This window comes from Callospermophilus lateralis, chromosome X (assembly GCF_048772815.1).
Source record: "Callospermophilus lateralis isolate mCalLat2 chromosome X, mCalLat2.hap1, whole genome shotgun sequence".
Lineage (NCBI taxonomy): Eukaryota > Metazoa > Chordata > Mammalia > Rodentia > Sciuridae > Callospermophilus > Callospermophilus lateralis.
This window is the reverse complement of record NC_135325.1, coordinates 10000659-10018788: the sequence shown is the minus strand read 5'-3', so window position 1 is coordinate 10018788 and position 18130 is coordinate 10000659. Positions and strand designations below refer to the sequence as shown.

At 40.8% G+C, this 18130-nt stretch overlaps 1 protein-coding gene across 1 annotated transcript; it reads left to right on the top strand.

Moving 5' to 3' along the window:
- The first annotated feature begins 13172 nt into the window (after positions 1 to 13172).
- Klhl34 (kelch like family member 34) lies at positions 13173 to 17182 on the top strand. Its single transcript, XM_077107082.1, has one exon. The coding sequence runs from the start codon at positions 13723 to 13725 to the stop codon at positions 15667 to 15669; it is 1947 nt and encodes a 648-aa protein (XP_076963197.1). The 5' UTR covers positions 13173 to 13722; the 3' UTR covers positions 15670 to 17182.
- Positions 17183 to 18130: the final 948 nt, after the last annotated feature.

Genomic DNA, 18130 nt, shown 5'->3' with positions numbered 1-18130 from the left:
TGGCATTCATACATTATATACAGAGTTACGAAAAATTGTGCTGTAAATGGGTAATAAAATGTATAAGGCATTCCACTATTGTTATGTACGTAAAAAAATAAGTTAATTAATTAATGAAAACAAATAAAATAAAATGTGTTCTCAAAAAAAAAAAAAAAAAAAAAGCCTACCAACAAAGAAAAGCCCAGGACTGCATGGATTCTCAGCCTCATTCTGCCAGACCTTTAAAGATGAACTAATACCATTCTTCCTCAAATTATTCCATGAAATAGAAAACGAGGGAACTCTGTGAAACTCATTCCACGAAGCCAGTATCACTTTGATATCAAATTCAGAAAAAGATACATCAAAGAAAAAACCTTCACACCCATATCCTTGATGAACATATATGCAAACATTCTTAATAAAATATTGGTAAACTACATACAAAAACACATTAAAAAGATAGTTCACTGTGATCAAGTGGGATTCATCCAGTATGCAAGGTTAGTTAAACATATAGAAATCAATAAACATAATTCATCTCATCATTAGACTTAAAGACAAGAATTGCAGACCACAAAAGAAATTGAGGAAGACATTAAATATTGAATGATCTCCCATGTTCTTGAATAGGCAGAATTAATATTGTCAAAATGACCATACTACTGAAAGCACTATACATATTCAATGCAATTCCAATTAAAATTCCAAAGATGTTCTTCATAGAAATAGAAAAAGCAGTCATAAAATTCATTTGGAAAAATGAGAGGCCCAGAATAGCCAAAGCAATCCTTGGTGAGAAAAGTGAAGCAGGAGGCATCACAATATCAGACCTTAAAGTATATTACAGAGCTATAGTAACAAAAATGGCATAGTATTGACAAAAAAACAGACATGAAGACAGATGGAACAGAGTAGAAGACACAGAGACAAACCCACATAAACACAGTTATCTTATACTAGGCAAAAGCACCATAAACATATATTGCAGGAAATAATAGCCTCTTCAACAAGTGGTGCTAGGAAAATTGGAAATCCAGATGTAGTAGAATAAAATTTAACCCCTAGCTCTCACCTGCACAAAAACTCAACTCAAAGTGGATCAAGGACATAGGCATCAGACCAGAGACCCTGTGCCTACTAGAAGAAAATATAGGCCCAAACACTCCAACATATCAGCTCATGAACTGACTTCCTTAGCAAGACTCCTAAAGTGCAAGAAATAAAATCAAAACTCAATAAAATAAAAAATCAACACTCCAAACTTGTCAGATCAGGAACTGACTTCCTTAATAAGATTCCTAAAGTGCAAGAAATAAAATAAAAAATCAATAAATGTGATGGCATCAAGCTAAAAATCTTCTTCACAGAAAAGAAGACTTTCAAATGTGTGAAGAGAGAGCCTACATAATGGGAGAAAATCTTTACCATATACACCTCAGATAGGGTATTAATTTTCAGAACATACAAAGAACTGAAGAAATCTAACACCAAAAAAAATCAAACTACACCCCCCAGTAACCCAATCAATAAATGGACAAAGGAACTAAATAGACCCTTCTCAAAAGAAGAAATATGAATGGTCAACACATGTATGAAAAAATGTTAAATATTTCTAGCAATTAGAAAAATGCAACTTCAAACTACACTGAGATTTCATCTTACTCTAGTCAGAATGGCAACTATAAAGAATACAATAAATGTTGGGAAGATGTGTGGAAAAGGATACACTCATAAATGGCTGGGTGGACTGCAAATTGATGCAACCAATCTGGAAAGCAGTAAGGTTATTCCATATTGGAACCATCACTTGACCCAGTTATCCCACTCCTTGGCATATATCCAAAGATTTAAAATCAGCATACTATAGTAACACAGCCACATCAGTGTTTATAGCAGCACAATTCACAATAGCTAAGCTATGGAGCCAACCTATGTGCCCTTCAACAGATGAATGGTTAAAGAAATTGTGGTATATATACACAATAGAATATTACTCAGCCATAAAGAAAAATTACCTTATGATATTTTCTGGAAAATGGATAGATCTGGAGACTATCATGCTAAATGAAATAACCCAGTCCCCAAAAAACCAAAGGTCGAATGTTTTTGCTGAAATGTTGAAGTTAAACCATACCAAAGATGGGGGAGGGGAAGAAGAAAAGTTCAGTAGAATAGACAAGGGTGAATAAAGGGAAGGGAGAGAGATAGGAATAGGAAAGATGTTAGAATGAATCTAAATAGTTTTCTTATTACATATATGAAAATACCTAAGTGAATCGCACCATCATATACACCCATAAGAATGGGGTCTTAATTAGAATAAGATATATTGCATGCTTATATAATTTTGTCAAAATTGATTCTACTGTCATGTATAACTAGACAGAACCAATAACAAAGAATAATTTTAAAGGTTGCCTAGAAGTCTACTCTTTGAGTTTTTCTTAAATTCCACATATTTGAAAAATATTTATAAATACAATTTTGTATAATCAGATTATTTGCTTAGATTAAATTTCCAGATGTAAAATTGTTGGTTAATAAGATTGAGTAAATCTGAGGAAGCCTGATTCTTTTCCATTTGCAGATGCATTTTTCTGTCTTTGTGGATACTAAATTTTTTTTTAAATTTCAAATTTGAAAAACTAAAGAAAAAAGAGAATCTGTCTCAGCATCAAATGTTCTCTATGATATTACCATACAATGAAGTATAACCTTTTGATCAGCAAATCTAATTATTTATTTATTTAAGGAGGAATTCAGCAGTGAAGTCCTAGGCCCTGAATTTTTCTTTAACTGGAGATATTTTTGTTTGAAGTTTAAATGTCATTCTGTTTTATTATGTTTTTTATTAGTGCATTATCGGTATACATAATAGTGGGATTTATTGTGATATATTCATATAGGCACATAATTTGTTCTGTTTCATTCCCAGTACTTCTTTCCCTTCCCTGCTACATTCTCCAATTCTCTTCCTTTATTGGTCTTCGCTCTATTTATTTATTTATTTATTTTTAATTGGTGTATTATAATTATACAGGAAAGTGAGATTCCTTATGATCTATTCATATATACACATAGCATAATTTGGTTAATTTCATTGCATAGTTCCTTTCCTTTCCCCGCTTCTTCTCTTTCCCTTGAGCCCCTTCCTCTATTTTAATGTTCTCCCTTCAATTTTTTTTAGATCCCTGTTTTTGTTCCTTATTACTCTCTAGCTTTTACATATGAGGGAAAACATTGGGCTCTTTACCTCTGAGTCTGGCATGATGTTCTCCAGTTCTATTCATTTATCAACAAATGATGAAATTTCATTCTTCTTTATGGCTGAATAAAACTACATTGTGTATAATGTGTGTGTCTTTATCTATTTGTCTGTTGATGGACACCTAAGTTAGTTCTATAACTTGGCTATTGTAAATTGCACGGCTATAAACATTGGAATGCAGGTATCACTATAGAATGCTGATTTTAGTTCTTTTGGATAAATACCAAGGACTGGGATAGCTGGGTTCTATGGTGGTTCCATTCCTAGTCTTTTGAGGCATTTACATACTGATTCCCATAGTGATTGTCGTAATTTGTAATACCACCAACAATGTATTACTGTCTTTGTTGAGACACTTTTTATTACTGATCCAATTCATTATTTGTTTTTGATCTGTTAAAGTTTTCTATTTCTCCATGATTTAATCTTGGTAAAATGTATGTGTCTAGGAATTTCACCATTTCTTCTACATTATCAAATTTGTTGGCACATAGTTATTTATAATAATCTCTAATGATCTTTTGTATTTTTGTGGTGTCAATTGTAATGTCTCCTTCAAATAATTTTTGACTCTATGCCAACACCATTCAATAGAAAAAGGGCAATATTTTCAACAAATGATACTGGGAAATCTGGCTATCCATATACAAAAAATTAAGTAGGACCTTACCTTATACCATATATAAAAATTAACTCATAATGGATCAAATGCCTATACATAAAGTTTTATAACATTAGATTTGTCAATGATTTCTTAGATATGACACTAAAGCACAAACAACATAAGAAAATAACAGAAAAGCTTGATTTCATCAAAATACAAATGTTGTGTGCATCAAAGGTCACTATCAAGAGAGTGAGAGAGCAACCCACCAAATGGGAGAAAATATTTGTTAATCACATATCTGGTAAGGGATTGATATCCAGAAGATGTGAAGAACTCTATACTCAATCACAAAAAGCTAAACCACCCAATTGAAGAATGGACCATGATTTCAATAGATGGTTCTCTGAAGTGCTACACAAATGGCCAATAAGCACAGTAAGCAATGCTTAAAAATCATGAATTATTAGGGAAATGCAAATAAAAACAATGAGATACCACCTCCCACCCATTTGGATAGTTACTAAGAAAACAGAAGAGAAAAGTGTTGGAAAGGATGTAGAGACACAAACTTTTTAGAATGCTGATAGGAATGTAAAATGCTATAAATGATGGGTAAAACAGTATAGGATGCAGCAAATCCACTTTTGGGTATATATGCAAAATTGACTACAGAGACTTGAACAGATATTTGTATGCTAATACTCATAGCAGCAATATTCACAATAAGCAAAAGGTGGAAACAACTCAGATGTCAATGGACAGATGAATGAACAAACAAAATATGGTCTATACATAGAATATTATTCAGCCTTGAAAAGGAAGTACTGACATGTGCTACAATATAGATAAACCTTGAAAACATTATGCAAATTGAAATAAATTAGATACAAAAGGAGAAATATCTGATGATTCTGCTCATTTGAAGTGTCTAGAATAATCAAATTAATAGGGACGGAAAGTAGAATGATGTTTGTCAGGGCCTGCGTGGGGAGGGAGACATGGACACTTATTTAATGGGTACAGAATTTCAATTTTGGATGATGAAAAATTTCTGGATATGGTGACAGTTGCACAACAGTATGAATGTACATTATTCTGCTCACCTGTACATTTAAAAATTGTTAGAGTGCAAAATTTATATGCCATGTATATTTTGTCCCCTTCTTCTCCAAGTCAGGTCTGGCCAGGCAGAGCTGCTTAGGAAGAGAGGAAGTAGAGGTGCTCTGAACAATGCAATGGCATGTATTTTGGGCTTCTAGGAGCAGTCTGGGAAAGAGTGGTAGGCAAGGCAGAAGAGGAAAAGGGCAGAAACTAGGCATAGTTGCCCCTGTGGAGGATGAGCTGATGATTTTTAGAAGTGGTGACTGAGTGTCCTATACTGGGCAGGCTCTGAAAGTGTGGAACTTGCTGCTTTAGTGAAATATATCCTCTGCTTGGAGTTCAAAATGAGATTTCCTGAGTGAAAACATTACACACTTCTTAGAAAATAGTCACTTGAGATATTACAGTTTAATGACCATTTCATGCTATTTATATATATATATATAAATATATATAAATAGACACTTTTGAAGAATCTTAAGAAAGAAAACCCTGGACAAATGACATACAACTTTCAGGTTAATATTATGAATACCTTTAAGAAGATTATATGCAGCTGAGAGCAAGGTATCCTATGATCTCTCCCATGTTGTCAAAATCTTGTGCAGAAATTTTCCCTATTAGTCACTGGCCAGAATTATTACAAAGGAGTTCTGAAAATAGCAGAAGTCATTGGCACAGTTAACATACTGCTCATGTGTCAGACAAAGGGATAGTTCAGGAAAGAGTAGAATATCTCTTTGGAACAGTAATAGTTAAAAAAGGGCTCTACAGGGCTGTGGCTGTGGCTCAGCAGTACCATACTTGCCTGGCATATGCGAGGCACTGGGTTCAATTCTCAGCACCACATAAAAACAAACAAACAAACAAACAAACAAATAAATAAATAAATAAATGTCTATCAACAACTAAGAAAATAGTCATGTGTGATTGGACACATTTACTAACAGCTAAAGACTGTTATATGAGTATATGCTTGGTTGTGCTCAGCTGTCATACCTGAGCAACTTCCCATTCTATGACTTTTTTTGCACTATGCAGTCATTTTGAAAGGTGAGTGAGAGACTCTGATGTTGATGTCAGAATACTGTTTTGTCTTTCTGAAGAAAGACCAGCCACCAAAAGTTACCATGAGTTTTGTTTTCTGTACATGACAGTAAGTAGATGACAGCTGATTCCTTGAGTCAGATACTATAAGACAAGCCACTTCATTGTAAGGTGAGTTGTGGAACTGGTGTGGAGATAGATGGGCTGCCATAGCATGTCCTGCCATTCTACTGGTAAAACTGTGAACAAGGTCTGAGGTCTGGAACTTAGCAACAGTCACTTGGGAACTGGTGTGAACTGGTATTGGATTCTTCTACTTAGCTAATTTAATGAAGTAGAATGGGCAAAGACCTCATGAAAGGGGCCATGAAGGCTGAATTTTCTTGGGAATGTATATGACACATGGAAACACCAACATGTTATAGAATTCCTTGAGGTTTGAACTCTTCAAGGGCAGGGTCTCTGACTCTTCATGGTGCCTACAGTGCCTCACATGCCTGGAACACAAGAGATATTTCTGAATAAAGTGAAATTCTACATAAGTGGCTCTTGAACTGTAGAGCTATGCTTCTCAAACCTTATGATGCATCAGAATCATCTAGAGGGCTTGATAAAACAGGGAAGGTTGAGCCCCATCCACAGAGTTTCAAATTCAGCAGGTCTAGGGTGTATCCTGAGAGTGCATCTGTAACAAGTTCCCAGGCATTGCTGCTGCTGGTTAGCTGACCATACTGTACAGTCCCACTTTGGAGTGAGTGAGTGAAAAACTCCTAGACAGCTTGTTTAAGAGGCTGCCATTATTCACTCCCACCATATCTAGGAATTCTAATCCAGTGGTAGAAGATGTAGCCTGGGAATCTGCATTTGATTCAGCTACCAGGGTGCTGATGCTGCTGGTCCCCATGGGGGAAACACACCTCCATGGGGGAACTGCCAATGGCTTGCATCTCTCTTGTTGCTTTAAGAAACTAAGTGAGGTGAGAAGCTCAGTGACAGCCAAGCCCTGGCAAGCCACATACATGAACACACATAAAAGTATAGCTTCCTGTGTGAGATGTTGTAGAGTGAAGAAAGGGACATGAGACCATCCCAAGTGGGTAGGAAAGAGAAGAACACAGGTGAGTATAGCTTCAAGCCATGTGAAGTGTGGTTGAAAGCTGAAGGTGGGTGGGAATAGTAAGCAGCAGCCAGGCTGAGGGTATAGTGGGAAAGATGATAACAAAGAATAGTATCAATTCAATAGAGCAAATTCTTCAAATAAGGCTCACATTTAGGTGGTACATGCAGTTACAATTTAAGTGGCCAGTAGCTCTGAACTGTGGCATCCTGGATTTGAGAGAACTCTGGAGTTCATTTTAGGTTCCACAACAGTGTTGAAAGACCAGAAATGTGGAGGTTGAAACATTCAATCTTGGTGTCAGGCTCTCCTGAGTTTTGGAGTTTTCCAGTTGTGTCATTGGACAGACATACCTATCAACACAATAGATCTCCAGTGTTCCATGCATGTCTGCAAGTGAATGACAAGTGGCCCTTTGTGGATGTCATATGTGCTCCTCCTTGGAAACCATCAGCTGTGTATCTTGGGTGTTTTTTCCAAGGCCAGGGGTTCCTCCTGAGATGAGAATCCCTTTGAAAGTGATTTAGTAGGAAGCACTTCCAGAAGAGATAGGTATAGGGTTGTGATATGAGACAAAAAGAAGTAGGGGTCCAGAAAGCACATGACACCAAGCAGTCTCCCACAGAAAGTAACTGTGGATCTATCAATAAAGGAACTCTGGAAATGGTGTAAGTCATACCTGGAAAGGGATCTGGGATATTTGTTCATTTGCTGCCACCTCTCCCCTCAGTGGTTGGTTAAGGGTGGTCCATGGAAGATACAAATTTTAGGTCTTGTACTTCACTTTGCATGCATAGGTAAAGTGGACGCCCAAAGAACAGGAGTGTCTTCCCACAAAGGAATGCAGGTGCTGGCTGCTAGGAACAAAAGTCCCTGGGGTAGGTGGGTTCCGAAATGGTAATGGGATCAAGGGGATATGTATGCTACTCCAACAAGGTTTGCTAAACCATGCCCTTCCTTGTCAAGTTTCTTTTCTTCTTTCTCCAGGGCTCCTGTAATTTTTCTTATGACCTAGTACATTCTATTTCTTTTTCTTGAACATTTTCTTTCAATATTCTAAATTGGCAGGTGGTTCTCATGTGTGCTTGGCAAAATTTCTCTTTATAACTTAATCTGTTGGTCCCAGGTTTGCCTTCTGTAGCTAGGAGACTACCTCTGCTTCCTCTTACCCTTCAGGAAGTTGAAAATGGCAATCATTTATCTTCTAGAGGATTCTTTGAGCCTAAAATCTCCAGCTCCTTCACCTGCTCCCTATATGAAGAAAAATTTTCCCATACCTCACCTCCTTCACCTGGCTTCTTTGGATATCCCCCAATTTGTTCAAGAATTTCTAAAAATATGACCTCAGAATAGGAAATGGTACTACAGGTACCTTCAGATTTGAGTTTTCAATCAAATGTTGTTTGGGAGAATGTATTGGTTACCACAGCATTATCTCTTGCCTCAGAGAACTACTGTTAATATTGTCAACTTGTGGGGGTAAAGAAAGGAAAAAAGTCCATAATATATTTTTAAGTCTTATAACAAGAGGGAGAAGCCCCTAATTTTTCCCCTCTGGGTCTCCAACCTCTGACCATTGAAGTTAGTGGGCTTCCTTCCTGCTGTGTTTTGATTGTCCCCTAAGACCTTGTGTGTTGGAATTTAATTCCCATTATGAGGTATTAAGAGGGTGGAGACATAGAATAAGTATGGTGCCTCTGGGAGGTGATTAGGGTTAGATGAGGGTGGAGTCCCCATGAGTAAATCCTTGCTGGCTTTATGAGAAGGGGAAGAGATCAAAAGGCATATGCATACACACATGCACTGGCTATTTCTCCTTGTCATGTAATGCCCTGCACTGTCTTGGGACTCGACCAGCAAGGAGGCCATCACCAATTGTGGACCCTTCCTCTGTAACTCCAGAAGTCTGAGTCAAATTAAACCTCTTTTCTGTATAACTTAAGCAATCTGTGGTGTTGTGTTACTCGCAATGGAAAATGGACGACTACATGCTCTTTTGGGGGAAACATTGACATCACACCTAGAATAAGTTGCTAGCAAGACTAGCAAATTCAGGTTGTAGCAAAAATTGTTAATAATTTAGGACATGGTTTTCAAATTTTCATGTGCATAAGAATCGCAGGGAAGGCTTGTTAAAGCAGATCACTGGCCCCACTCCCAGAATTTGATTCAGCCAGTTTGAGGTTGAGTTGAAATTTTATATTTCTTAACAGGTTCCCAGGTGATGTTACACAAGTAGTATTGAGAACTACTCCTCTACTACATTTCCTGATGGCTTGGGCTCTGGTATTATTTCTGAATGCTTCAGTCAAAAGAAGGAGTAGAAGCAAAAAGACATCTCTTGTGTACCTTGTGTGCCAGGAACAGTTACACACACACATGTATATACACACATATGTATACACACACATATATACACATAAATATGGGATATATGTGACTGTTTTATATAATCTTATGTATATTATATATAATATACATATTTATATATAATCATATATATTATGTAAAATCTTATTTCCACAGTGACACCAATGTAGAGTCAATATCCTATTTTTAAAAATAATAAAATGATAATCACAAAATTTAAGACACTTGCTTTACAGTCACATGAGACAGAACTGTAAGTGGATTTGGAATTGTTGCCCAAGTCTGACTGACTCCCAAGGCTAACACTTCCCCACTCACCACACTACTTCTTGAGCTGTCAGCTGGGCCAGAATACCAACATTACTCATGATTAATACACACACACACACACACACACACATTTGCTTGAATTGCATGTTACAAAGACAAAATATATTTCACACACATGAAAAATTGTCCTTGCAAAGGTGAATATCGATTTTTTCCCTACTGCATGCATGTTGTTTTTTGTAATTATGTTTTCACAATAAACTTCATGTGTCAATTTCTAATAATAGGCTTTCCATGGAGGTTGCCAGAATTCATGTGTTGGAAGAAAGCAGATTGGATTGAAAAGAGCCGGTAATGATAGAATTACAAAGGGCTAACCTGCCAAAAAACTAGATCCTAAATATCTAATAGGTAAAATTTAGAATTTTGTGGTTTTGAGAAAAGGTTCCCAATATTATCATTATATAGTCTTTTTATTCCTCAAAAGTGCATTACAATAGACAAATCTTAAAAACATGCTAAGTGAAACAAATTGGTTACAAAAGATCATGTACTGTAATATTAATATGGAATGTCCAGAATATATACAGAAAGAAAGTATATTAGTGACTGCTTAGAGCCTGGGGGCTGACGGTATAGGGAAATGACAGCAGAAAAATAAAGGATTTCTTTTTGAGGTGAAGAAAATATTCTAAATTTAGAGACTGATGGCTGTACAACTTTGGGAATATACTAAGAAACACTGAACTGTAAACTTTACGTGGGCAAATTCTATGGTAGGCTGATTATATCTTAATTCTGTTACCTAAAAAAGAACATTATATTTGTAAAAAATTACAATGTTCATTGTACATGAAAGTTTATAGCTTTGAATTTTTTAAAACATGTACAATTATGTTAACCAAATTCATTTGTGACTCCCTAATGTGACAGCACTATAAATTACCCCTTGTGAGGTGTGTTTTGTTATAGTAGCCTAAATGGACTTAGAAACTAATTTAAGACACATATCCTCCACAATTTAAAAACACACTGAAATTTTATTTAGCATACTTAATATTGCACAGAAATTACAATACTGGCACAACATAAACATTACTCAAAGATAATGATTTCCTTGGGTTGACAGTTAAAACATTTTCTAAATAAGTTCTTATAAATACATCTAATATCAAAATGTCTTCAGTTAACATACTTCATTATATCCTCACTGGCAAAACATATTGGTGAGTAACAAACACATACTTGTTGTGTAGAACTGGATTTTTGATGTTAAAATGTAAAGTTTTCTATAGCATCTGAAGTGTGACATTTTGGATTTCACTGGAATGCAGTGATGGGCAGTTCTGAAGTGACGTGATTCAGTTTCTGGGTTAAAAATATGCTGTTTACAAAACATTTAAATGATTTTAAATTGATAAGGCAATAATCATATTTTATTACCCCAAAATAGTTGGTTTAAATAAAGTGTGTGGCACTATTTTATTATCATATACAAGGTCACATAGTGGGAAGGGAGCACTGGATTCTTGTCCAGATTCTGTAACTAAATATCCAAGCCATCCAAACAAACCATACTCTCTGGGGCTCATTTGTCATAATTATTTAAAACTAAAGTAGGTTTTAGAGAAAAGGGACAAGGTTTGACTAAATGATCTTAAAAAAAAATCCCTTCTAGCAAAATTCAGTTGTGTTGAATAAAGGCCATATAAATTCAAAATACAGATCTGTGCAAAGTGAACCATACTGATATTTTACTTTTGAACCCAGAATTTTAATATTAACCCCTATCCAAATATCTACAAATGAATATACCCTCTCTGAACCCATCTGTAGCTATAATATTAGGAATTCCATCTGTAGCTATAATATTAGGAATTCATATTGGAGCATTTTTAGTATCTGAAGTTTAAGGAAGCCCAGCCGCAGCCCCTGCCTGCACTTTGTAATTTGGCAATTTAAGTTATAATACACTTCCATCTTTGAAAGCAAAATTCTTTTTCTAATATTTTTATGCGTTTAAAGAATTATTTCTAATAGGAGACCTTTTAAGTACTGGTGGCACACTAAGCAGGAAATGACAGACTCCCCCCACCCATGAAATACAACCCCAACTGCCAGAAATACAAGTTATTTCAGATGCCTTCAAAAGGTTCACTTAAAATAGACTGCCAGAGGAATTGCACTAGAAAACAGAAAAATCAATTCTAGATGAAAGCAAACAGAGCAGCTTCCAAATTGGCAAGAGAGATCAGTTATATCAATCATTCAGTTATTTAAGAGCAGGAAGCAGGAGATGGACAGACTCTCCTAATGTCTCAACATTGGGGTACTTTTAGTCATAATTTCTGTGCTGGGTGTTTCTTATAAAAATAACTTCACCAGGAGGAGTCCTCCCAAGAAACTCCAGCTCTATCGAGCTTTGCTATCTTCCTACTCATTATCATGGCATTGAGGATGTAGCAGCCAGTAATTAGATCAGACATGGAAAAACAGGGAGAGAAAACTATAAAGAATTATGTCTTTTAAAGGAAGTGGCCAAAGAAAATCCAAGTCAGCTACAATTTCCTTGTGCATGTTGCAAAGAGATGGATTGAGCAGGGTCCAAGAATGGAAAGAAAGAACTCAGCTGGGGCGGTAGCGAAGGGGTGGGAGCAAATTCCCAAATGGGGAATATGAAAAGAGGTATCCTCAGAGACATGACCTGCCTTGGGAAGGGCGCAGAGTAGGCCCAGCATCTCGCACGCACGGGTGAGCCCAGGTGAGTAGAGCGTTACTCAGCGCCCCTGGCGGGAAGCCTGGATTCGTCCAGGAGACCTTTTTCGGAAGTCTCCTTTGTGCATAGCAGCCCTGCTGGGTGTCAGCGCGCAAAGTCACCGTTTAATTCCCGCTAGCTCCAGACACATTAGGGCTTCTTTAAAGCAGAAAGCTGATCCAGGGGCTTCCTTCCCGGGCACAGCGGCACCAGAAGGTCGACAGTCGTCCTGCCCAGCAGGGCGCCTCTTCCTGGACACCACCAGGTTGAGGCTCTATGGAGACTTGTACCTCACAGGAGCGTTCGCTCCCTACCCATAACCAAGGTATAGAAACACTCCTGGTGACTAGCGGCCAGTCGGGCCACCCGAATCAGGTCCCTGGTCCGGTTCGCTTTCTCTTGGGCCCCCACCCTCTGTTCGCAGCCAGCAGTTGGGGCGGGGTGCGCCAGACAGGCCGAGGTGGCGCGCTATTCCTGTCACTGTGAGCTACCAGCATGTTATGTGCGGCGCCCAATCACGCTTTCAACTAGCTGCGCGCTGCGCTGACCTGCGGCCCTCCCCCGTCCCCTAGTCTAATCCCCTAGGCCTTGATTTGATCCTCTACGCGGAACATGCTCACCCCCCTCTGCCCCGTAGCCAGTTGTCTCTGGCCCTCCCGGGTGCCCTCAGAACCCGTCCTACTCGTCCACAACCAGGAGGTCAGAATCCTCGCCTCACACTACCAGAACGCCTGCAGTCGGACTGCATCTGCGTTTTTGGGCCGTCGGATATCTTGTACCTCCGCTGGCCACCGGCAGCTCGGCCCTTCCAGGTGATGGTGCGCGGCCACCGCCGCCCCTGGTGCGTAGGTGTGGGTTACCTAAATTGGGCTGAGGAGGGGGCTCTGGGCAACGCGCTGGCAGCCTTCGCAGCCGCTGAAACCAAGCCCCACATCCCCTGGAAGACTCCAAATTTCGCGTCTTCGGCTACTAGGGACTTCTGGAAACGGTTCTCAGACCAGATTTTCTCTGAGAGGGGCACGGGGCGACCAGCGGGCGGTCCTGGATGAAAGCGCCCTGGGCTTTAAGCTGAGCAGGCAAAAATGGTCTGCTAGGGCCTCTGCCACTCGTTCAGGGGCTTTGGGGGTTCCGTGCCCTGGGATGTCTCCAGCCGCGCCCGGCTGGCTCCATTCCCGGACCGGCTGTTTCCCGCCCAGGGCATCATGAGTTACTTCCTGTCTTACTGCAAAGCTCATGGCGGCGCGCTGCTCACCGGCTACCAGGCCCTGCGCGCCGAGGGTTTCTTGTGCGACGTGACACTGGAGGCCGAGGGCAGCGAGTTCCCGGCGCACAGGTCTCTGCTTGCGTGCTCCAGCGATTACTTCAGGGCGCTGTTCAAGAGCCACACCCGGGAATCACGGGCGCGCGTGATCCACCTGCACGTGCCGTCGGCGGCCGGCCTGCAGCGCTTATTGGACTTCATCTACACTGCCTGGCTGCCTCTCTCCATGGATACCGTGGAGGACACTCTGGAGGCCGCCAGCTACCTGCAGGTCACCGAGGCCTTGGGGTTGTGTGGTCGCTACCTGGAGCGTCAGCTGGCCCCAGAGAACTGCTGCTTCACCGCCAACGTGGCAGCGCGCTTTGGCCTGGCGCATACATTGGGCGCGGCTGAGCGCTGCATCGTGCACCACTTGCGGGAGCTGCTTGCGCTGGGTGTGGGGCCCGCGGGGCTGCTGGAACTGAATCCAGCGTCCCTAAAGGCCATGCTAGGTGACCCCGACGTGGCACGTGTGCCCGAGGCCTGGTTGTTGGGTCTGACGCTGGCCTGGCTGCGGCAGGACCCAGCAGCCGAGCGCCTGGCGCACAGTGCTGCGCTGCTTGAACGTATACGTTTTGGCCTAGTGCCCCCTGAGGTCCTAAGGCGTGTATACTCAGGCTCCGGTCTTGCCCTGCCCGCTCGGGTCAAGGGCCTCATCATCCAGGCCCTTAACTATCATACAACACCCTCCCGCCAGCCGCTCCTACACTGTGAACAGACTAGCATCCGGAGCCCCCAGACCCGCATCTTGTTGATTGGGGGTCGCAGGGGGCGGGAGGCAGTGATAGAGGAGGTCGTGGTTCCACGGGCAGCAGCCAGGCACCCCGGCCCAGCAGCTGAACCCCAGGAGGAGGAGGAGGAGGAAGAAGAAGAAGAAGAGATGGAGGAGGAAGAAAAGGAGTGGGAGGTCACCCAGGACGTGGTGGCCTTTGACGTGTACAACCACCGTTGGCGCAGCCTCACGCGGCTGCCTGCACCACTGCTGGGGCACAGCGTGTGTACCGTGGGTAACTTTCTGTTTGTCCTGGGTGGGGAGACTTCTTTTGGCAGCCCCTCCACTCCCCTGGCTGATGGCCCATGGGCGGTCACGGCCCAAGTGCACCGTTATGACCCGCGATTCCACGCTTGGACCGCGGTGCCCGACATGAGAGAAGCGCGCGCCTACTTCTGGTGCGGTGTGGTGGGCGAGTCTCTTCTGGCTGTTGGAGGCCTAGGAGCTAGTGGTGAAGCTCTGGCCTCCGTGGAGATGTACGACCTGCGCAGGGACCGCTGGACTGCAGCTGCGAAGCTGCCTCGGGCGCTGCATGGCCATGCAGGGGCCGTTGGAGACCGGGATGTTGTGTACATCTCTGGGGGCAAGGCGGGGAGAGGTGAGGGCGGTGCTAGTAGCCTCCGGGACTTGTATGCCCTGGGCCCTGGGGAGCAGATATGGAGCAAGAAGGCGCCCATGGGCACAGCCCGCTTCGGGCACCAACTGGCGGTGCTGCGAGGTGCAGTGTTTGCCTTTCTGGGACGATATGAACCCTTCTCCGAGATCGAGCGCTATGACCCTGGTTCGGATCAGTGGACTCGGTTGAGACCACTGCCCTATGACCGCTTCTGCTATGGGTTGGCAGTGGTGGAGGAGACTGTGCTGCTGCTGGGCGGCCTCAAGTGGCGGGACTCGCGCCAGGTGCCTACCCGTAATGTGGTGGGTTACGACCTGGACCTCGACCGCTGGGAGGACATCAGCTGCGCGCTACCCTGGGCCTGGAGCGGCCTACAGTGCGCGGTGCTGCAGCTGACTGAGGGAGGGGATGAAGAAAGGGAGGAAGAGCCTGGAGACTTGCTAGGTTTAATGCTGGGTTAGTCTAGTCTCTGTCTCAGGGAGGATGAAGGAAAAAGTCGTGCAACAGATGGGCTTTTCCAGAGTGGAATTCTGATAGCAGAGTGGCTTCTGAAGATTGAGGAGGTAAAAGAGGCATTGGCTAAAGGGAAACAGCTCCTCTTGAGCTGAGAATGGGAGACAGGAGAGGTCACATGGAAGGATATATGAATCAGCTTCAATGAACTGGTATTTTGAAAATAAAACGAGCCCTATTTCCCCCTCTTAAAGTGTTTCCCTAGATGCCAAACAGTTAATAGCTTCCTGCTCCCTCCCCACAAAAAGGTCAAAAATGTTCACAAAGTTATATACAAATCCCAGAAAATTGTTGGCTATAAAAGCTGTAATAAATAGTCCTAGAAGATGGCATTATCAGAATAAATAGTGAAAGAAAAGTGCCTTGGTTAAGCAGTATGAAATCATTGTAGAGATAACTATGATTTTATGAACCAGAGCCACAGTTATAGTTCTGCTCTGAGAGTTCCATAAAAAAAAGGAAACTGAGAGGGGGAAAAATCTCAGAAGCACTTTCTTTGAGACAGTATCCTTGGTTAAATCTTTCCATCCCTGGTTTCCACCTCTAGTCTGCTTTTGTACTGGCTTCAGGTAATTCATTGGTTTAAAGTCATATTTCAGCAAACCTTAGCAACAATAGTCTGTATTTTTAAAAAAATAATTAACTTATTTTTTGGTGGATTCTCCCCACTTCCCCCAAAAGAATCACAGAGAAAGGAAAGAAGAATAGGTGAAGTTTTTCCTGTTTGTGTAGGTAAGTGGGAAACCAGATTGATTTTTTAAGGTCTCAGAGAAGATACTTGAAAGCTTGACACAGGTTTTCCTTCTGGCTTGTGCCAACAAGGAGGTGGCAAAATTGGAACTCATAACTGGGGTGGTGCTAGTGCTGGTGGTTGTGTGATTAGGTCACAAAGAAATGTGGTAAGGACTTTGCATGAATAAAGTAGGTGCTTTATAAGGATTCATTAAGAGATGAATTTATTTGACTTCAGTTTACAATGGTGCCTCTCTCCTAGATTTGAAACTAATGCAATAAATTGTACAGATATATAGTGTTAAAAGATCTCTTTCATGCTAGGCTAGCCACGAGTCTTGTAAAGTTTCATTAGTTTAATTTTTACCATTTAAATAACAGAGCTGACTTTACAAAAGTAGAAGCTGCTTAGTAGCAACAGAGCTAGTCTTCCCATCAACTGCTTGCTGTTTACAGGCCATAACCTGGCCCCTGTTACGTGACACATCTATCAGATACAAATATTTTTAAATTAACATACACATTTGGTCTAGTAAACATCAATAAGTCTAAACACCTGTAACAAGCACACTTCATTTTAGGACAAGAGGTTTTTTTTTGTTGTTTGTTTGTTTTGTTTTTACATATACAAAATCCCACAAATTTAATGTGCATCAATATCCATGCAGTAAATAAATGTTTTTACAAATAGAGTTTTTAAATGATAAAAATATTACACTGGACCCAAAATTCCATACAAACATTAATACATGATTTCTCATCCTTTTGACTAAATATAGGATTACTGAAAATGTGCTGTAGAAAGGCCACTCTCCTGTACAGTTGTGCAAAGTCTGCAAAACGATAGTGATTCAATGGTGGTTTCAAAAGCAAAGAAAAAGATCCCCGCTGTGGAGTTTTACTTTCTCCTCTACAGCAAAAATATTCACTGGCATATATCTGAACTCTTAAAGATGTAAGTACATTCACTGAGCTGTACAGGCAACAGTATAAAGCTGATTAGAAGTAGATTTTAGGATATAGAATAGTAAAGGAGGGTCCCTTCCTCCTCCTGGAAAAAACAGCAAATTGTGACTTGCACGTTATGCAGCCAGACACTAAAAAGCAGCACAGTCATTTTCATGCTGTGATCACTTTCAAAAACGAGACGCTTATAAATGGAAATATATGAAGAGGACCTTTTCATAGGCTTCATCCACTCTATAGAACAATTCATAATGCTAGGAAAAACCTCTAAATTGTTTCTCTCATGGAATTCAATGTGACATCTCTCTGACCATCACCCTCTTGCTCCTTAGGTGAGAAGTACATTTTTATTTTTAACATTGTTTCCTTTATATAACACACATCTGCCTATAATTAAGCATATTTTACTTCCCTTCCTGAAGTATAATTACATAAGTTCAATTAATGGACTGGGCGGGGGTGGGGACTGGAGACTAACTGGAAAGTTGATTCATTTCAGTTTATACCTTGTCATCTTTTAAGAGTTAAGAGTTCAAAAACATGAGTTTGGGCTGAACTTATATATATAGCTGTTAGCTGCCTTTCTGGGGGAGTTAAGTCTGTTTAAAAAAATCCATTCTTAAATTCTTCTGTACACAATCAGCATTTCATCACTACAAAAATAAAGGAAGATTTAAACCAAGAAAATAAAGCAGCTCTATCTTCAATTTT

Coding starts and splice junctions, on each gene's coding strand:
- Klhl34 (XM_077107082.1), top strand. CDS start 13,723: ATGAGTTACTTCCTGTCTTACTGCAAAGCTCATGGCGGCGCGCTGCTC.